This window comes from Myotis myotis, unplaced genomic scaffold (assembly GCF_014108235.1).
Source record: "Myotis myotis isolate mMyoMyo1 unplaced genomic scaffold, mMyoMyo1.p scaffold_m19_p_5, whole genome shotgun sequence".
Lineage (NCBI taxonomy): Eukaryota > Metazoa > Chordata > Mammalia > Chiroptera > Vespertilionidae > Myotis > Myotis myotis.
In genome coordinates this window covers 91,212,388-91,234,225 of record NW_023416357.1, presented here as the reverse complement: position 1 = coordinate 91,234,225, position 21,838 = coordinate 91,212,388, and the positions used below count along the sequence as shown (strand labels likewise).

At 42.9% G+C, this 21,838-nt stretch overlaps 2 protein-coding genes across 2 annotated transcripts in view; one reads left to right on the top strand and one right to left on the bottom strand.

The window, feature by feature from the left end:
- Nucleotides 1–21,838, top strand: part of BMERB1 (bMERB domain containing 1) — a 94,067-nt gene that overhangs the window by 14,983 nt on the left and 57,246 nt on the right. The window lies entirely within an intron of this gene.
- Nucleotides 6,066–21,838, bottom strand: part of MARF1 (meiosis regulator and mRNA stability factor 1) — a 127,066-nt gene continuing 111,293 nt past the window's right edge. The window contains exon 27 of the mRNA XM_036307998.1: nt 6,066–6,373. Within this exon, the coding sequence (XP_036163891.1) occupies nt 6,363–6,373 (11 nt within the window). The 3' untranslated portion in view covers nt 6,066–6,362. The remainder of the gene's footprint in view (nt 6,374–21,838) is intronic.

The window sequence follows — 21,838 nt, the reverse complement described above, 5'->3', positions numbered from 1 at the left end:
AGTACTTCATTCCTTTTAATAGCTGAATAATATTCCATTGATGAATATACCGCATTTTGTTTTATTCCTTTATCAGTTAATGGACATTTGAGTTGTTTCTACCCTTTGGCTATTACGAATAGTGCTGCTATAAACATTGGCGAACACATATTTGTTTGAGTGCCCATTTTTAATTCTTTTGGGTTTATACCTAGGAGTGGAATTTCTAGGCCATGTGATAATTTTATGTTTGACTTTTTGAGGACAGTACAGAGAGTTTTGACTTTCACAATCTCTGGCAATGTCACTCAGCTCTAATTCTTTTCTTTATTCTGTCTTCCCTTGAAAGTTTATAATTTCAGGTAGGTAGACAGTTTCCGAAGGTGGTATTTTGTGGTAATTGAATACATGAATTCTTTTTATAAATATATATTTTTTTGATTTTTTTACAGAGAGGAAGGGAGAGGGATAGACAGTTAGAAACATCAATGAGAGAGAAACATCGATCAGCTGCCTCCTGCACACTCCCCACTGGGGATGTGCCCGCAACCAAGGTAAATGCCCTTGACCGGAATCGAACCTGGGACCCTTCAGTCCAGAGGCCGACGCTCTATCCACTGAGCCAAACCGGTTAGGGCTGAATACATGAATTCTTAACTAGGGGTCGGACTGCTTGGGTTCAAAGCTCACCTCTCCCACTAACTAACTGGTTGATTTTAGGCTAGTTATGTGATCTCTCTGGGCCTTCATTTACTCTTCTGTAGGGCATATTGAGGAGTAAGTGTGATAAGGTATATGTTATGCTTAGCACAGTACAGTAAACACATAAGGATATGTTAGCAATGCCAATGGCTATAAATAGCTGTGTTAGTCTGCTTGGCCAGCCATATCAGAATACCAGAGCCTGGGTGACTCAAACAACAGGAGTTTATTTCTCACAGTTTTGGAGGCTGGCAGTGCAAGATCAAGGTACTGGTGAGGGAGGTTTTATTCTAAGCCTTTTCTCTTGGCTTGTAGGAGGCTGCCTTCTCATGGTGTGCTCACATGACCTCTTGTGTGAGAACATGATGGAAGAGAGGGAAAGAGGGAGGGAAGGAGAGAGAGAGAGAGAGAGAGAGAGAGAGAGAGAGAGAGAGAGAGAGAGAGAGAGATATCTCTGGTGTTTCTTCTTATAAGGACTCTAATCCTGTCCTGTTGACCTCAGTTAACCTTAATTGCCTCCTTATAGGTCCTATCTCCAAGTAGAGCAGTGGTTCTCAGCCTTGGCTGCACATTAGAATCACCTGGGAATCTTTTTAAAATCCTAATTTCTGGGCCTCATCCTCCGGAAATTCTGTCTCTTTGTTATGGGATGGGGCCACAACATTAGTAACAAAGAAACAGAATTTCCGGAGGATGAGGCCCAGAAATCAGGATTTTAAAAAGATTCCCAGGTGATTCTAATGTGCAGCCAAGGCTGAGAACCACTGAAATAGAGTCACATTAAGGATTAGGACTTCAACATATGGATTTTGGGGGACACAGTTCAATCCATAGCAATAGACTTCTCATTTGGGACTGGAAGTTTTGTTTTAGTGTCTCAATGTTTTAGGCCTGGAAGGACATTTGGAGTCCGTCTCAACTTGGCACTATTGGCGTTGACATTTTGGGCTGGGTAATTCTGTGTTGTGGGGGTCTGTCCTTTGCATTATGGGATGTTTAGCAGCACCTACCAACCAGACGCCAATAGCACCACCACGCCCCCCTGCTCCTGCCCAGTTCCCGACGTTGCTGAATGTCCCGTAGAGGGGCAAAATTGTCCTCAATTGAGAACCACTGATCAGATCAAATCTTATTTTGATACAGATACTCCAGTTTTATGGTGCAGACAAGTCCAAAGAATTTTCCTATTTTGTCTCTTTATCTTGGTCCCTAGGTTTCTGCCCTCTTTTTATCTAGATCTCTGTTTACTGTGCGCGCGTGCGCGCGCGCGCACACACACACACACACACACACACACACACACACACACACACACAGCACTGTGTTGGATGTGCTCAGGGTTAAGCCAAGAGAAACATGATTATGAGTTTCCTGAAGCATAAAGAAATCGCCCCATGCAAAATGGATTTGATTTTCTTCAAGGCATTCCTGCCTGGGAAGATTTCTACTTACTGCAAATTGAAGTGAGAAAGAAATTGTCACTTTCATTTTCAACAAAGAAATGCTTCAGGTGGATGAATAGAAATACCCTTCCAACAATAGCCCTTAACTCTACCAAATGAGAGGGATTTATTTTGGCCTAGAGAACCTTGACTCGCTAAGTTTTCTCTGAAACAGTCCCTATATCCAAGGGCCGATCATTTCTTCTTTATTACCACCCCAAAGTGTGCCCAGGCAATAATGAAAGGGACCAGGATGACAGACGGCATCTCAACTTTTGCAAACTGAAATGAGCACTCTTTTAGGTGGGGTGAGGAGAATGCCTAGGTTTTTTTTTTTTTTAATGTTTTAGATGAATTTAGTATAGATGTGTATGTGTATACATCTGTCTATGTTTATGTCCAATTGCATCTATAGGACATAGGATAAAAATGATTGCTGGGGATAGTCTAATCTTGTGCAGTTTCCAACTCTGTTTGCATAGCTTTTAACACAATGAGCCCATTTCCCCCTCCTCCCTTCTGAATGGATTAGGAACCCGTTGTCAAAGGGAAATGAATTTTCCCAAGTGCTCAAGGTAGGCAGTAGCAATAGAAATTGAAGCCATTTATCCTGTATTTTCAAAAGCTATTGAGTAAATAAGAGTTCCCTTGCTAATAGAGGACTTTCTCCACCAGACCACGATGGCCAACACCTGAAATCTCTCAGCAAAATAAATGATTAAATCCTCAATTGTAAGTCTGTCATTGCTCTTGGGAAAACAATTCAACCCACGGGCCCTTGTTGCCCTAGATCAGTCATCCGCTTCTGAATACAAAAGATACAATTGCTATCATTATTAGCACCATTATTCAAAAATTTGTCATGGATGGAGAGATGCATCACCTATATTTGGTGGACCAGCTGCTCCAGTAATTTAGCTCCTTTTCTGAAGGAAGGAAACACAATACACTGTATTTAGAAAAAATAATTATCCATCAGCTAATGCGTTTTTCAAAGAAACAGCCTACTACTACCTGACAACGTGTCAGTTGCTGTAGAGATTTACCCATAATTCTAATGGGGCATGGGGCAGGAGACAAAGGCATATGTGAGGGACTATGGGAAAAGAATTAATGTGTCTTCCTATGTTGCTATTAAAAGATACTTTTCAGAAAAAAAGGGTAAAATCGTGACTCACAAAGATAGAACAATGAATGGGTGTTCAAGATTTTATTCTACTAAATCAATGCAGGAACCAGGTAGATGTTATAACCGATTCAAAAGAATCTAAATAGACTGACTTATAGATCAGGGATATTGAGAGAAAGAGCAAAGGAAAGGAAAACGGAATTTTCCGTGAAGGAGGGGGAAGTCAATTGGATCTCTACCAGACAGGAGAGGATTGCATGCATATGAGAATTGTTTTTGTGTTGTTATCAGTTACCTACTACTTACAGAGTTGTGAAACACGGCAAAGACAATGAAAGACCAGCATCGGATAACCTGGAGAGGTGACCTCTGGAGCCATCCATTCCCTCCCTACATTACCTGTATGCCCTCCTGAAGGGGAAGCAATGAGAATTCAGGTTCTTAATCAAGCACAGTTTTCAAACACAAAGAAAGCTACTAAGTTTTCAAGAGTTACAGTTAAGAAAATTATCCTTTAGAGAAGGATATGACTTCAAATGAAACCTGGACCATTGAAAGGCTGAGCTTGGAAACATGGAGTTCAGAGAAGACTGGAAAATTCAGCCCGTTAGTTATCCAGAAGTTCATCTCTTGATGCCAAATGCTGGACACTTTATTGATTTTTAAAAGCATCATCCAGCCTGGCCGGCATGGCTCAGTGGTTGAGTGTCGACCTATGAACCAGGGGATCACAGTTCAATTATCGGTCAGGGCACGTGCCCAGGTTTCGGGCTCCATTCCCAGTGTGGGGCGTGCAGGAGGCAGCTGATCAATGATTCTATCATCACTGATGTTTCTATCTCTCTCTTCCTCTCCCTTCCTCTCTGAAATCAATTTTAAAAAATGAAATCAATAAAAATAAAAGCAACATCCAGATGTTCAGCTTGATTAAAGCTGACAGTGGGTAAATCCAGTACTTGCTCGTTACCCATTTAGCTGCTCTGCAAACTAAAATGATCATATATATATATATATATATATATCACATATTTATATATTATACTTTTGTAATATTTATATTCAACTTATATTTATAACATAAATATATATTTTTAAGTATAGGGCATGACTATATTATCCTGTGGCTGACAGCTATCAATCCTGCCTGGTAAATGGGTCTTCCTTTTGAAGAGGAGGCCGGCTGTTAACACTGGGGGGTGGCATACACTAGGAATTTAACATACATTTGCCAATTGCATCAAGGTATTTGATTTTTAAGCAACTGAAGAAAGTTGCTTCACTTCCTGGGGAGGTAAGGATACTGGGCAAGCAGCTAACAAGCTTCTAAAAATGGTCTTGAACGAGAAATTACTTTGGCCTCTGTGGGATGGGAATCAGGTATCTCGATTTTACAGTATTTACTCAGCTGCCATTTCTATTATCTAAAAATAAAGCAAAGCAGCTTGAAGTTGACTGTGAGTCTAACCGCTCTGTGTTTGATTACTTCCTAGCTGCTTGGTGTACAAAGAAAAGTCTGGTGATTCCACAAAGGAGCACATCAGAGGCAGGATTTAAAGATAGAAATCCATGTATCTATTTGCCTTTCTGCTGCATGTATAAAATCAGCCATCTGGATACTCATTGTCCAATAAAATGATTTCTCGTGTGACTGTCAGCCTTTTCTTGAAGGCAGGTTTTTCTAAACCATGTTGTGAGGCACAGCAGCTGTTAATAGGTTTTCTAAGTAAAGGGGAGGACTGTCTTAAGTTTGGAAGTTGCTGGGTGAAATTTAGTGACGTAGGTTTCCTGACTGTAGGAGTCTTTAATCCGCTGATGGGTACTGGCAATCTCCAGAGGTGCATGAACCTGCCTCCTGCCCTCAATTCTGCTCACTCTGCTGTGGACCAGTAGTGCCTTTTTCACTCTCTCTTCAGCCCATGTGTCCCTTTCACAAAAACTTCCCTTGCCTCCGTCACCAATTACAAACTCCTCTGTTCTATTTTGTTGGTTGTTTGTTTTTAACGTTTTCATTGGAGTATAATATATCAGCCTGGTGTTCCCCACCCTCCATAATCCACGCCTTCTCTCCCTCCCAACCAAACCTTATTTCCCCCCTTGCTCTAAAATGCACCCCGGATGCAGTTAGGTTGGTCTCCTTCACATGCAGAGCTGCCCATAGATGAATATCTGAACAAATGGCATGGCAGTGTTCATTACAAATCTAAATTTCATATCATTTTCCCGTGTCATGGAGTACTCTTCTTCTTTTGCTTTTCTTCAACCATTTAGAAACGTAGAGGCTATTCTTAGCTCATGGACTATGTAAAAACTGGCAGAGAGTGGGTCGCTGGCCTAGGCCAATGACTGGCATGTAAAAGGTGCTCAGATCGCAGCTGAGTTTTGGATTGCTATAGGAGGAGAAAGTTCTGGCTCTTTTGCTTGGCTCCTCCTATCCATCATTCATTGGCCTTTTGCTCACAGAGCTTGTCCTGTAGCTAAGGAGAAGGCACCATCCAAGATAAAAGTTTGTAGGGTTTGTAGGTACTCATTTTGGGGGTTTTCACACATGGGAGATAGGGTTATTTGCAAGCAACAGTGGTTGATTCTGGATAACTCAGAGGCTTTCCAAGTGTTGGGCAACCCACCGAGGAGACTTCGAATCAGTTTAAGGGGTTGCAGCCAGAATTTAAAAAACAAAAAAGAAGAGAAGCTGTACAGATGCAGCTAAGGTACTTGGTGAGGATTATTTTGTGCAACTTTTATTTCACTTAGACCCATGTGTGATTGTATACACCAGCCACTCTGTGCACATCTTTTTCTTTTTCTGCGTACATCTTTAATGGGTCACATTTAATATGTTTGCATAGCACAGGAGCTTAAGGAGAAAAATAGGAAGTTTATTGGAAGCATATGAAAATTCTGCCAGAATCAAGAAAACACTAAATAGCCAGGCCTTACAAAGACTAGGAGCTGGCCCTGGCCAGGTAGCTCAATTGGTTGAAGCACCATCCTGTGCAGTGAAGGGTTGTGGGTTCCATTCCCAGTCAAAACACACACCTAGATTGCAGGATGGGCACAGGAGGTATCCGATCAGTCTTGCCTGTTTTATTTGCCCAGCACTTGACAAGTGCTCAATTAACATCTGTAGAATGAAGGAAAAAATAAATAAACATGATCAATGAGAGAATATACTTGTTAAAAAACAAAATTCAACTGAATACATTTTAGAGCTCTTATTAGATTTACTGAACAATTCATGAATCGGGCGTCACCCAGTCTAGTAGCCAGAAAGGAGCTCCGATGAGATGCACAAGGCAAGAGATTTTACAGACAGAAGGGAGCAGGAATGAAGTTGCACTAGACAAAAAAGTGGGTGAGTTATTGCAAGGTTACTTTCCTATAGAGGATGGCAGGCGTTTGTGAGGCAGATGACCCAGCGAAGCTGATAAGGTGATTCCCGATTGACTGGTTGAAGGTTCCATTTCTGGGAAAGTGGAAATTGTGATTAAGTTAAGTCTGGGTTTGGTGATGCGGAGCCTAGCATAAGTGACTCCATCTTGGGCCTGTTGTCTTATTTTTAACGCATGCTAATGAGAAAAGGGAGCTGAGGCTGTTTATTCCGATTAAGATAGCATAGGCTCTGACTCCTTAACAAAGGGAGATGCTAACGGCAATGTGTTCTATTTACCAGAAAACTGGTAAATTCAAACCAAGTCTGTGGTTTGGTGGACAGTAATGTACCAATGTTAAATTCTTAATTTTGACAAGCATACTACCATTCTGTAAGATGTTAACGTTGGGGGAAATTGGGTGACTATACATGGGAACTCTCTCTATTATTTTGCCAGTTTTCTGTAAATCTAAATTTATCCCCAAATAAAAACCTTTATAAAAGGAGGGAGATGAGAAGAGACAAACACCTCAGCCAGCAGACCTGGTCAGCGCATAAGTTCTTGGAGAGAAAGTTTGACTATTACAGTCTTTTCTGATATCACAACTCCTTCTAGAATGCTGTTTTAACTAATAGCTCTTTCTTTCTTCTTTCTTTCTTCTTTCCTTCTTTCCTTTCTTTCTTTCTTTCTTTCTTTCTTTCCTTTTCTTTTCTTCTTTCCTCTGTGATAGTCAATTTAGAAAGGCTTTTCTGTAGCTCATTCATGCTTGTGGGTATGGGGTAAAACTTAGTCAAGATGCCAGAGGTACCACAGTGAACTTTCTGTCCCCCGCCCCCTCCCGCAGGTGGTCAAATATGAGGTGCCACTCACTTTCAAGGCTGGAAATGAACAAATAGAAAAGTTAGCCACATCCAAAAATGAGAGGAAAAAAGTAAAATATTTTTTCTCCCACATGCCAAGTTCTATTGCCTATTAAACTCAAGCATATTTTGTATTTTCAAGAGAACTATCACGTCCTCCTATTTCTAAGACAATTTAAAAAAAGAAGAAATAGCCCTGGCCAGTGTGGCTCAGTTAGTTGAGCGTTGTCCCATGTACCAAATGGTCCTGGGTTCAATTCCTGGTAAGGGCACATGCTTGAGTTTCAGGCTCGATCCCCAGTAGGGGGCCAGTAGGAGGCAGTTCATCAATGTTTCTCTTTCTCCCTAAAATCAATAGGGGCGAGGGAAAAGAAAAGGTCACATATGTAATACCCTTTGTAATACTTTAAGGAATAAAAAACAAAACAAAAACAAACATTTTTAAAAGAGCCTCTGTTGGAGGCTCCCATGGATTTTGTAAAAAAGAATAAATATAAAATTCTCTTTTTAGAAAAAGAATAAATATAAAATTTTCTAATTCCTAAAGCCTAATTGAACTGTCAGTCTAGGACATTTACTAAGATTCCGCTGTTCTAACAGTGGAGGTAATCTAAAATACATGAAACCTTGCATCTAGGATCAAAAAACTTTCAGTCTCCCACAAGAGGGTCTTTTGTGACCTCAATAGTTTTTTTAAATTCTCAAAAGACAAAACTTTAAAAAAATTAATTCCCATTCCTTTTTGTTGAAATGACAGAGGCATGTAATATAATATGTTTAAACATAGTTGAAAGTCAAGCTATACCCAAATCAGACCACAGTATCAAAACTTACAACATTCTGCTAAAACCTAACTGATTTTTTTTTTTCATTCTGTTTTCTCACTTGTAATCATTACAAGCCTAGCCATAGCCTATGATTAAATATCAACTGCTTTGGTGCACAGTGGTGAAGCCTGTAGGTGTTAACAAGCCCTTCTCAAACCAGCCTTTGGAAACAACCAAGAACAGTCAAGTTTCCAGGCCTACCTGTCTCCCTTGAGGCAGTTTCTCTCCCTGGGCCCATCTGGGGTGTTTGGATACCACCCCAATCCAATATGACTTTGTGTTAAGCTACAAGATTAAGACTGCTGCTCTATTATACCATGAACTTCCTGAAGGACCGAGCCGGGGAAATGGAAATTGATGCTCAGGAAATTCCACTTGAAAGGCCTCCTTTGAACAGAGAAACAGTTTGGTTGGTGGAATTTGGTTATAATGAGTACGTTGTGAGAAATCACTCAAACGGGCTCTGTAGCATTAATAATCTCTTGCAACGGTGAATAGGGGAAGAGTAGAAAAATGTAATTTGAAAAAATATGCAACAGGGAGTGTTCAACCATCCTGGTTTGTCTGGGACTGCCCTGAGTTTAGCATTGAAATGTCTCATGTCCCAGGAAACCATCAACGGGTTACCCTACCATTACCTGTTGTATGGAGATTGCAAGGGTTGAGAAGGCATTTGCTACCCAATGGTGAACAGTGCCAACTGGTCGCCCTCTCCTTAACTGTGGCCAGGTACTGTGATGCTGGGAGTGACTGCTGCCCCAGAAGAGAAAAATGTTAAGAATGAGCTGATATATTGGATGCATGATAACCAAATCAACAAAGCAGGGCTCATGTTAATGAGATGTTAAGACAGAAAACAGCTTTGTTTTAAGGAATATACATTTGACACGGTATTAATCAGTAAGGCATTTAACCAGTATAATGAAACCAGGACTCCTCTGGCCTGACTTTGCCACTGTGTTCTCTGAAAGGGCTGTACTGGACATCTGTCTGTTCTTTGCAGCAATTCTGGCTAATCAAGTTGACATTTTCCTTTCTCTTCAGGTGGCTGCGACTTACGAGACTGAAGTAATTTAGTGGCATTTATTGCATAGATACAGTCAGTAAGCTTTTAAAGAAGTCTTTATAAAGTCATACTCTTTATAACAACTCAAACAATATGGAAGTGTAAAAAGTAGAAAGTAAAAGCCATTCCCTAACCTCAAACTGCCATCAGATTGGGTATATATCTTTCCAGTCTTTCATTGGAAACTAGAGGCCTGGTGCACAAAATTTGTGCTTGAGTAGGGTCTGTAGGCCTGGCCGGCAATCAGGGCCGATCAAGTTCTCTGCCTCCTCCTTCCCTCGCTTCCTCAGCACCCCGCCAACGCCACTGTTCACCTGCCATGGCAGTGCTGCCCCCTGGTGGTCAGCACACGTCATAGCAAGCAATCGAACTCCCGGTCTCCCGGTTGAACTCCCGAGGGGACACTTTGCATATAAGCCTTTTATTATATAGGCTATATTAACATGTATTTTTTTAATAAAGGGGATTATATTATGTGCACTAAACATAGCTTAGTTTTTTTCACTCAAACTAGAGGGTTGATGCATGAAATTCATGCAAGAGTAGGCCTTCCTTCCCCCAGCTGCCAGCACTGGCTTCCCTTTGACACCCAGGACCCAGGCTTCACTCCGGCCCTGGCTTCGTCTGGAAGGACGTCTGGAATGACGTCTGGTCTACTTAGCATATTATCCTTTTATTATTATAGATAATGTACCATGCCATCTTTCTAAGTCAATAATATAGAGCTATCTCATCCTTTTTGATGGTTGCATAATTTCCTAATGTCTGGGTATACCCAATCAATTCCCTATTGATGGACATTTAGGCCATTTAACATATTTGCTCTTATAAATAATGCTACAATAAATATCTTTCTTACTTTTGCACATCTGTCCCATTATCTCCTCTGGATAAATTCTTTTTTAAAAAATATATTTTATTGATTTTTTACAGAGAGAAAGGGAGAGGGATAGTCAGAAACATCGATGAGAGAGAAACATCAATCAGCTGCCTCCTGCATGCCCCCCACTGGGGATGTGCCCGCAACCAAGGTACATGCCCCTGACCAGAATCGAACCTGTAATCCTTCAGTCCGCAGGCTGACGCTCTATCCGCTGAGCCAAAGCGGTCAGGGCTGGATAAATTCTTAAAAGTGGAATTGCTGAATTAAAGGCATTCAGCTGGGTTTAGAATGTGAGAGACATACGTGTGAATTCATTTTATGGGGTTCATTTTGAGACTAAATTAAAACTTCTTAACTTGAGGGAGAAAGAAAATGTCATTACTTTAAGGCAACATGATGCAGTGGAAAAAGGAGTAGCAGACCAGGAATCAGAATACCTTGGTTCCAGTCGTTATTCATCCCTACATTAACTATTTGACCTCAACGATCCTGTTAACCTTTCTGACTCTTACCCCCAGTTATATCTTGTCTCCTGGGTCTTCCAAATAATTTACAGAGCCATTTTCCACCTTGAAAATATGACCTCTGCTTAGATCCATGAGGAGTTCACCATTGCCTTTAGGAGGAAGCTAAATTCCTTTAGTGATCACACAGCAGCCTGTCTGTCTACCTTTCTCTCCCTTCACGTGCCTGCTAGGACCTTTGATCCAGCTGTCTGCACCTCCTCGCATTAGGGCTCAGAGTTTGTCATGCCTCCAGGTTTTGGTTCAGGTTGTTCCCTCTTTCGGGAACACTGGTTCCGCTTCTGTGACCAGCTAACTCCTACCCATTCTTCAATAAATAGCTCGGGCTCCTTGCTTTCTTGGAAGTATTTCCTGACCCCTATGGGTTGAACAGATATCTCGCCTGTGGCTCCTCTGGACATAACATATTACCCCTTGCTTCCTCTAAAACAGTGGTTCTCAACCTTGGCTGCACATTAGAATCACCTGGGAGTCTTTTTAAAATCCTGATTTCTGGGCCTAGTCCTCCGGAAATTCTGTTTCTTTGTTATGGGGTGGGGCCACAACATTAGTAACAAAGAAACAGAATTTCCGGAGGATGAGGCCCAGAAATCAGGATTTTAAAAAGATTCCCAGATGATTCTAATGTGCAGCCAAGGTTGAGAACCACTGCTCTATCATGTAGCACTAATCACATTGTATGATAATGGCTGACTTTCTTGTCTGGGCCACTCTCTTCTGAGGACAGAAGTCGTGACCTGTTTCTCTTTGAGTTCCCAGCCTCTACCACAGTGTGTGACACATGGAGATGTTTGAGAAATCTTTGTGGAACAAAACAATTGATCTGTCAAATAAGTGATTAGATTCAATGATACAAAATTCTGATGATATAAATACCACCAGTCTTCCCTCCTTTTTTCTCACACTCGTTCCTTCACCTAACAGAGTTTATTCCATGCCCTTTGTGCCCCAACTTAGCGCTCGTTGTTACAAGCCAGGAATAAAACAGGTGAGAAACAAACCCACTCATTGTCCTCATGGGGCTAATCATGCAAATCAAAACGTAATTTCCACCTGCAGCAAGTGTTCCGAAGGAGCAGTCTAGATGGGGTTGTCAGATAAAAATGCCCAGTTAAACTTAAATGTTAGCTAAACGACAAATAAGTATTTTAAGTATAATTATTTCTCATGCAGTATTTGGGACATATACTAAAATTTTTGTTTGTCTGAAATCAGAGTTAACTAGGCATCCTGTGTGTAAATATATATATTTTTATTGATTTCAGATAGAAGAAGGGAGACGGAGGGAGAGAGAAACATCAATGATGAAAGAGAACCATTGGTCGGCTGCCTCCTACACGCCCCACACTGGGGATTGAGCCCACAACCCAGGCATGTCCCCTAACCAGGAATCGAACCCTAAGCCTCCTGGTTCATGTGTCGACACTCAACCACTGAGCCACACCAGCCGAGCCATCCTGTATTTTTATTTGCTCAACCTGGCAACGGTAAGTCCAAGATGCCAGGAGATCACATGGCTGGGGGGCCCATGGCTGGTCGGGAAGGGTGGTCAGAGATACTCGGAGATCTGTAAAACAGAAAGCTTCCTGGAGAGGAGTCAGGGAGAGGAGAGTGTCCTCAGAGGAGGAAACAGTGAACAGAAAGTAGCCTGGACAGAGCATATGAGAGAAGGCCCCAGGGGTTTGAGCACAGACATTTAATTCACTGGGATATGGAGAGAGGAGAAGCAATTGGAAAATGAGTAAATATAGCACGTTTTTAAGGAGGGTGCTGTACAAGTAAATGTCAGGTTCAGTGACTCAGGTTATTGATTCTAAAAGATTAGTCAGGGGAGATGTGCGCTGGACTCACTCAGCCCTTCTGTTGCCAGATGTCAAATAATTCAGACGTGGAGGCTGGTATGCCGGGCGGCACAAGATTCTTAAACCATGTAGTGTCATCCCCAAATGAGCCTGACTTTGCCTGTAAACACCTATTGCTGAAACCGAAGGGTGTCAGGCTGCCTGGACCAAAACCTCAGTGACTATGCATTACGCCTGATCCCTGGAGCAGTGGTTTTCAACCAGAGGCCATTTGGCAAGTCTGGAGGCATTCGTCACTGTCACAACGGGGTTTGAGGGGTTGCTACTGGCATCTACTAGATGCAAGCCCGGGATGCTGCTAAACCTCCTACAACATACAGGACAGCCCCCCTCGTCCTCAACAAAAATTCATTTGGCCCCAAGTGTCAGTAGTGCTGAGGGTGAGAAATCCTGGGAGGGAGGGGAAATGTCATTCTGAATCCTATGGCAGGAACGAGGTCCCAGCTTCCAATAGTATTCTGGGTGACAGGGCATTTGACATACCGTTGAAGGCATCCTTTGTGCCACCGTTACCGCAGAAGTGTAGCCGGGTCAGGAAGAGGGAATGAGCCAGGAAGCCTGGCAGGATGATGTGTGAGGTGAGGGAGGAGGCATAAAAAGGTGCTTCTCTTTAAACACCTTTTCTTGCCTCAACATTGACCACTGAACAGCCTGACCTTGGCTTTCACACGGCCTCCTCTCATGTATTTCCACTGTAGCTTTAACAAAGATCATAGTCGTTCCCACCTTAGATATTCCCCCAAAGATGCCACTTCTGGAGACTATACAGTTGAATCCCCTTATCAGAGGGTTTTGCTTCCGAAGTTTTAGTTACTCGCAGCCGACCATGGCCTGAAAATATTACATGAAAAATTCCAGAAATAAACAATTCATAATTTTTATTTAAAAAAAATATGTTTATTAATTGCAGAGAGGAGGGGAAAGGGAGAGAGATAGAAACACCAATGATGAGAGAGAATCACCTATCAGTCGCCTCCTGCACGCCCCTCACTGGGGACTGAGCCCGCAACTGGCTTGAAACCTGGGCATGTGCCCTGATTGGGAATGGAACGGTGACCTTCCTGGTTCATAGGTTGACGCTCAGCCACTGAGCCATATGGCCGGGCAAAGTTTTAAATTGCACGCCGTTCTACATCATATGACAAAATCTCGCGCTATCTCGCTCCTGACGAGAATCTCGCCCTTGACAAGATTGAGAATCTCGTCTCCACGCTGCTTCCTTGCCATTAGTCACCCAGTAGCCATCTTGTTTATCAAATCCACCCCGTGTGGCAGTGCTTGTGTTCAAGTCACCTTTACGTTACTTAATAACGGCCCCAGAGTGCAAGAGTGGTGATGCTGGCAATTCGGGCGCACCAAAGAGATGCCGGAAAGTGCTCCCTTTAAGTGAAAAGGTGAGTACCGTCCAGTAAGTTGTTTTGAGAGAGAGACAGACCACATTCACATAATTTTTATTGCAGTACAGTGGGGCCTTGACTTATGAGTGTCCCGACTAACGAGTTTTTTGAGATACGAGCCGTCTCTCAGCCGATTTTTTCCTTTGAGTTGCAAGCTCAAAAAAATTCGGGTTACGAGCCAGCTTCACATACCCCACCGCTAGTTGGCGCAGCGAACGTCACAGTGATTTGACATACGAGTAATTTGAGTTATGAGCTCCGTCACGGAACGAATTAAACTCGTAAGTCAAGGCCCCCTGTATATTATTATAATTGTCCTATTTTATTATTACTCTCTCACTGTGCCTAATTTATAAATTAAACTTTATCATGGTTATCTATGTATAGGAAAAATCACAGTACATGTAGCGCTCAATACTATCCGCTCTTTCAGGCATCTAACGGGTCTTGGAACATATCCCCTGCTGTTGCAGGGGGGACTACTGCATGCTGGGAAAGCCGCCCCACCACTCCCTCTCCCTCTCCCCCTCCCCAACACCCCCACTCCAGCTCCTGCTTCTAGTGACGCAGCTGCCTTAGGATTGAGGCAGTTTCATCCTACAGCTCAGTCTTCCAAATGTGGGGATGCCCTAGCCTCACGGAGCAAACTTGGGGTTCCTTCTGTGTGCTTTTTTTTTTTTTAATTTCAGGCATAAGACTAGTATAGATAAAAACCTAACACTCTTGCCAGCGTGGCTAAGTGGTTGAGTATCGACTTACGAACTATGAACCAGGAGGTCATGATTCCATTCCCAGTCAGAGCACATACCTGGGTTGTGGCTCGATCCCCAGTGTGAAGCATACAGGAGGCAGCCAATCAATGATTTTTTCATCATTGATATTTCTATTTCTCCCTCCCTCTGCCTTCCTCTCTGAAATCAATACAATATACTTAAAAAAAAAAAAAAAAAAAAAGCACCTGACACTCTTGTATCCATGCCCATCTTTGGCCAATGCTAACATCTTTACTTTAAAACAGTTCTTTAAGAAGAAGCTTAAAGATGTAGCTGACGATCCCTCTTTAGTCCTCTTTCTTTCCAGAAGTGAACTCTCTCGTGAAATTAATATGTATCCTTATCACATAATAATACTGCATTATGTTCGTATCCAAAAACAATGTGATACCATGCATACCTTTTTACCACTTATTTTTGCCACTAAACATCATGCTTTGAGAGTGTATGCATACCGATACATGGAAACCAGTTTTTTAGCTGTTCAAAGTATGTATATGAATATACCACAAAGTCTTCAAGCAATGTCTAGTGATAATACATGGGTTATTTTCAATTTTTCTCTATCACCAAGCACTGCTGTCATGGTGCTCATGTCCTTTCAGTGGCTCTCTGTTCCCCTCGCCCTGGCTGCTGCATGAAGAATGAATTGCGGGGGTTAGAGTGGAACCGTGGCAGCTCTAGCAGTTGTTCAGATGATGGACCAGGAGGGGGGCAATGAGATGCCATTGGGTGGATGGAGTCAGGATATGCTTTTGCAGTATCGTTAACAGATCTCCTGGTGAGAGAAAGAGAGGAACCTGCAGCCTTGTCTCTTGCCAGTTCCTAACTCAAATATGACACTGTAGCCATCCTTGGCTGTCCTCCCTCCTGCTGCTGCTAGGTCTCTGTAGGTTTCCCCTCCACCTCCTCTACTCTTCCTCTCTTCTCCCACTCTCCCCGTGTCCTTTCTTCCTCCTGCACAGCTGACTCATTCCTTGAGTGTCAGCTTGAAGGTCACTTCCTCAGGGACACCTTTTTAACCCCCTACACTAGCCAAGGTCTGGATGTTTCCCCTGCCAAACATGTGACCCCTTTATAGCCGACCTCCTTGTCTGTCTCTGAGCTCTGTGAGGATAGGGAGTAGGCCTACCTTGTTCACCTCTGTGTCTGCAGTCCTGAGCCCAGTGCCTGGCATATAGTGGGCACTCAATAAGCAGTGCTTGCAAGAATGGCCATTGTCATATTCAGCCTGCTGGTAAGTGCCAGGTATTTGGAACATGCAGCCCTGCAGGCTACAGGACGACAGTTGCACTACTCAGGGCTCTCAGATTCAGACAATAAACTTATTCTGAACTGGCTCAAGCAAATGAAAGAAGTTACTGGCTTATATCCCTGAATAGACTGCTCTAACTTCAGGCATGGCTGGATCTAGGGCAGGGGTGGGCAAACTTTTTGACTCGAGGGCCACAATGGGTTCTTAAACTGGACCGGAGGGCCGGAACAAAAGCATGGATGGAGTGTTTGTGTGAACTAATATAAATTCAAAGTAAACATCATTACATAAAAGGGTACGGTCTTTTTTTTTTTTTAGTTTTATTCATTTCAAACGGGCCGGATCCGGCCCGCGGGCCGTAGTTTGCCCACGGCTGGTCTAGGGGCTCAAATACAGATGAGTTTAGCTCTGGATCAATAGAACTCAGTTTCTCCATTTTCTTTTCTGTATTCTGCACCCAATTTTATCTGTATTGGCTGGCTTCACTCTCGGACAGGTGCTTTCTGTGTGGTGATCGCAACAGCGCCAAGCTTACATCAGCTTGCAATCCCAGGAGGGAGGGAGGGAGGAAGGGAGGAAGGGAGGGAGGGAGGGAGAGAGAGAGAGAGAGAGAGAGAGAGAGAGAGAGAGAGAGAGAGAGAACACACTTCTACAAAGGTTTCAGTAAAAGCCTTGGAACTACCTCTCATTGCTCCAACTTGGGTAATTTGCCCAGACCTGAACCAATTACTATGGCAGCAGAGAGGGTAAGAGGTGGTAGTGGAATATTTTCATTGGCCAGGTTTTCCATTATATGCCCAGTCCCCCCCAAAACCATGAAGAAGTGGACTCAGGTTGGGGGAGAAGAACAGATATTATTCCAAGGTCACCGGGCTTGAGGAGCTGGACTTCAAGGCCAGAAGCCTGATCCTGACCTTGTCATCAGTTAGTAAATCACCTGGCCATTCAGGTCTTCACACTGCCATCTACACATGGGACCATTAGACCCATTTAAATCCCCGTTACTACCAACCTTGGGAAGCCACTGCTTGCTTTTTTCATCCCACCTGCTTAGTTTCTTCAGAGAAGCATTTGGATGGTCTCCCATTCATTGCCACCTTGGGCAATGTGACTTATGAGAAAATTACGCAACTGCATTTTATATCCATTTTGGTAATTGTTTCTGAGACACTGTTTACCTCCCCCAGTCCTATCCCAAGTATAAACTGCCATTTCTAGTTGTTTCATCAGAGGGAAATGGGAATATGTCTGTTTTCTTTACATAGAAAGGAAAGGAAGTAAACAAACAACAATAAACACTAAACTAAAACCAATTAGATGACACCCAGATTGCACCATTTTAGTCATATTCAACTAGTCTCTCCACCTGCACATCAATAATTCTTGAGAGCTGGCCTACTTAGTGCACAGTTTAGGGAATAATTATAAATCTGGCAAATCCATTACTTAAGAGGCCCATGATGATGATTCAGAGACTATGAAAACTGGAAGATTGTTTTGCCCTCACGACTACCTACCATCAGGGATTGTTTGGGCTGTAGGTAACTGAAACCCATTTGGTTTAGCCAAAAGGGGATAGTGTTTAAGGATTCTGGGTCTGTATTAGTGAGGGTTCTCCAGAGAAACCTGACAGGAGATATATATAACAGGAGATTTATTATGAGGGATTGGCTTACTCGATTCTGGAGGCTGAGAATTCTCACAACCTGCCTGGGTAATTCAGTCTGAGTCTGGAGGAAGGCCTGAGAACCCGGGGAGCCGATGATATAAATACCCGTCTGAGGGCAGGAGAAAACGAGATGAGATGTCCCAGTTCAATAAGTGAGATAGAAAGAAAAAGAGATACATTCCTCCTCCTTGTGCCTTTTTGTTCTATTCAGGCCTTCAACAGATTGGATGCTGCCTACCCACTTTGGGGAGGGTGCTCTACTTTACAAAATCCACCCATTCAGATGCTAATCTCATCTGGAAACACCTTCACAGACACACCCAGAAACAATGTTTAATCTGTGCAACACAAGATTAACCGCCACAGGGGTGTCTCACATACTCTGGGGTGGAGTTCCACTGGAATTAAGGAAGGGATCAGAGGGATCAGAGCCTGTCTCAAGCCATCTAGAAGGTTCCTTCCTCTACCTCCATTTCTCGTCTATGTTTTTCACATTTATGTCGCCTTCATTCTTCTCTCCCAGAAGAGTGGCTCACCTTGTGGCTAACAGCCACCAGGTTTATGTTTTAAAACAGCAGCTAGATTGAGGCTGGAATCTTAATCTCAGGGCCAGAGTCTCAGGGAAGAAGCCTGTTCGTTCACTGGGTCCGATGTCTACACGCAATCTAGTCAGATGTGGGAGACTGGAGAAGGGTGGGAGTATCGTTGCATGAACACGACCATGTGGCTAGTCAGAGAAAAGACACTTCTCAGAAAAGGTGGCATTCTAAGTTTTTAAAAAAGTACGCGTTTCATTGTGCTACTAATTAAACTTCAAACTACTGTGAAATCTTGTTATTCTTACTTCTTTTAAACAAACCTGAGATGGTCTACTCCAGAGCATCATCCAGTTTCGGAGGCCAGATCACTGGGGTTTAAATCCTGGCTCCAGTATTTGCTGGCTGTGTGACTTTCAGCAAATTACTTCACCTGCCTCTGTGCCTTGGTTTTCACATCTACCAAATGGGTATAATAATAGTATCTACCTGATACTGTGGTTAAAACCATTTAATGTGTCAATATACATAAAAATGTTCAGAACTCTACCTGGCAAATAGTAACAGTTTAGTTAGTAATACCTATTATTACTCTTACTATAAAGTTCATTTCAATTGTGGCTTAGATTATTTCTCAGATTCAACAAAAAATGGAAAATGTTTGAAAGAGAAGTTTTGTGATTATGGGAAAACAGGGCTAAATAACCATTACTATAATTGAATATATCATTGTTATTGCCTTTGGTATTATTACTTGAAGTCTAAATGGCATTTTTGATTTATAACCTTAAAAGCTTAAATAGGGTTTTTTTTCTAAACAAGGTTATATAAATAATGAACAATTCAAGCGACATAACCTGGCAAGAAAAATCAATCATTTTACTAAGTTATCACCAGTATATTAAGTTTGGAACTTAAAGCCCTAGTTTATAAAAGTCAAGTTACAGAATCTCTTTTCCTGGATGTCTAAAGGATACTTAACTACAGGAGTCTGGAAACCTTTTCTTAAGGAACTAATAGTAAATATTTTTGTCTTGGAGGCCATATGGTCTCTGTCCCAACTATTCAACTCTGTTGTAGTGTGAAAGCAGCCCTAGGCAACACAAAGACAAATGGGCATGGCTGTGTTCCAATAAAGCTTTATTTATGGACACTGACATTTGAATTTGTATAATTTTCATGATCTACTACTTTCCTTTCAATTTTTTCCCAACCATTTAAAATGTAAAAACAATTCTTAGCTCAGAGGTTGTATAAAAACAGGCAGTGAGCTGGATTTGGCCCTCGGGCTGTAGTTTACAGACCCTGCATTAGGAGATGGTTGTGCTGGCATTCCGACTGTGAGCATTAGGAGAGGTTGTGCTGGCATTCCGACTGTGAGCATTAGGAAAGGTTGTGCTGGCATTCTGACTGTGAGCATTAGGAGAGGTTGTGCTGGCATTCTGACTGTGAGCGTTAGGAGAGGTTGTGCTGGCATTCTGACTGTGAGCATTAGGAGATGGTTGTGCTGGCATTCTGACTGTGAGCATTAGGAGAGGTTGTGCTGGCATTCTGACTGTGAGCATTAGGAGATGTTGTGCTGGCATTCCGACTGTGAGCATTAGGAGAGGTTGTGCTGGCATTCTGACTGTGAGCATTAGGAGAGGTTGTGCTGGCATTCCGACTGTGAGCATTAGGAGAGGTTGTGCTGGCATTCCGACTCTGAGCATTAGGAGAGGTTGTGCTGGCATTCCGACTGTGAGCATTAGGAGAGGTTGTGCTGGCATTCCGACTGTGAGCATTAGGAGAGGTTGTGCTGGCATTCCGACTGTGAGCATTAGGAGAGGTTGTGCTGGCATTCCGACTGTGAGCATTAGGAGAGGTTGTGCTGGCATTCCGACTGTGAGCATTAGGAGATGGTTGTGCTGGCATTCCGACTGTGAGCATTAGGAGAGGTTGTGCTGGCATTCTGACTGTGCACAGGGGAGAGACTAGGGGACTGCCCTGGATCCACAGCCCTGTTGCCCCAGAGACACTTTCACCCCCTCCTGCTCCTCCTTATACATTTCTCTTAGGAGATATAGAGTATCTGTGTGACTCTCTTGGTTGTATGTTACAGAAAACTAAGACCACTTAAGCAAAAACTGAGTACACTGGGATATCTTGCTCTAGGGGTTGTTGATCCAGGGGCTTCAAGTACTTCATCTATTTCTCTTCATCTCTTGTTTCTTCCCCGCTCCGTGAAGGTTTGCTTTTAGATCTCAGGTGATGGCAGGTTTGAGTCCAGCTGGAAACCAAAAAGGGTTTCTGTTCCCCTAAGAATTCACGTAAGAGGTCCAGACCGGATTACTTGTGTTTTGTTATTGGGCTTCATGCCCACCTGGACCAGCCCCAGTGGCCAAACAGAACTCCACACCTGGGTGAGGGCAGCCCCTCCATCCCGAAGGCCTGGGAGTGGTGCCTGAGTTTGGTAATTGGAGTCCTGTTACCAAAGGAAGGTGAATGGGTGCCAGGAGGCAGAATCAACAAATGTCCCCTCCACATGGGGGACATCACACTGTGACATTTAGAGTCTAAATGCCCTCAACAAAACGAGTGGAGTTGCTGCCAGGAGCAGGAAATTGTCACTCACACCCCCTCTTCTGGAAGGAACTGCTTGTCTTCCCTTTGGCAAAATTCTTTTAGCAGGTTCCAGTTTCTCTTGGAGCAGACCTGGGTCTGGCAAACCCGGAGCTTTAGAAAGGTTTTTTCATTGTCTGAGCAGTCAGGTGGCTTGGACTTTCAGCACTCAATTGATTCAAATTCTGTTTAGGGGAAGCAGTGACTTGAATAGCTAACAGCCTGGCTCAGCCACTCACCCTCTTAGTAAAGGCAGACCCAGCCCAACCTTCCAGTTGGGCTCAAAATAGCTGTTTCCTGATGTGGGCTTGCCGTTATTTCTGTTGGACTTTTCTAAGCTCAGTGGGTATTGTTGACAGTCAACCCTGTTCCTCCCCTATCCCCCCATCCCTCCCACAAAGTCTTTTTCTAACTTCCCCCAAATATAACTTACCTCCTCAAATTTATCCTACGGTAGGCTTCATTCCCACGCTGTTTTTATTTTACTCTGAGTGGTCCATTTCAGACTCAGTATATTTTCCCCTCATCCTTTGCCAAACCGAGACTGTACCCACCACTTTAAGAGATGCCAAGCTGGTGTGTGGAAGGAAAAAACACAAACCACTTTTTCCTCCACCCATCACAGGCTCTCTGGCTGGGGCCTTATAAATCAGACTAACAAAGACATATTAAAAGAGGAAAACAAACAGAAGTGTGTTAACTTGTGCCTTGCACCTCTATGTAGGAGCACTCAGCAATGAGTAACTCCTAAGGGTGGTTAGAACTTGGGCTTACATAGCATCTTAACAAAAGAACAATAAATATTTAGAGAAGTGACAAGACAAAGGAAAATGACTTTGATTTTCTTAGGGGAAGGAAACTATATGAGAGAAACTAATGGGAGATAAGGACTCGTTAGTAAGTTTGCTGTGTAGATTCCTTTGGTGCCAACTTCAAACTAAGGATCTATAAAGTGATTCATTTCC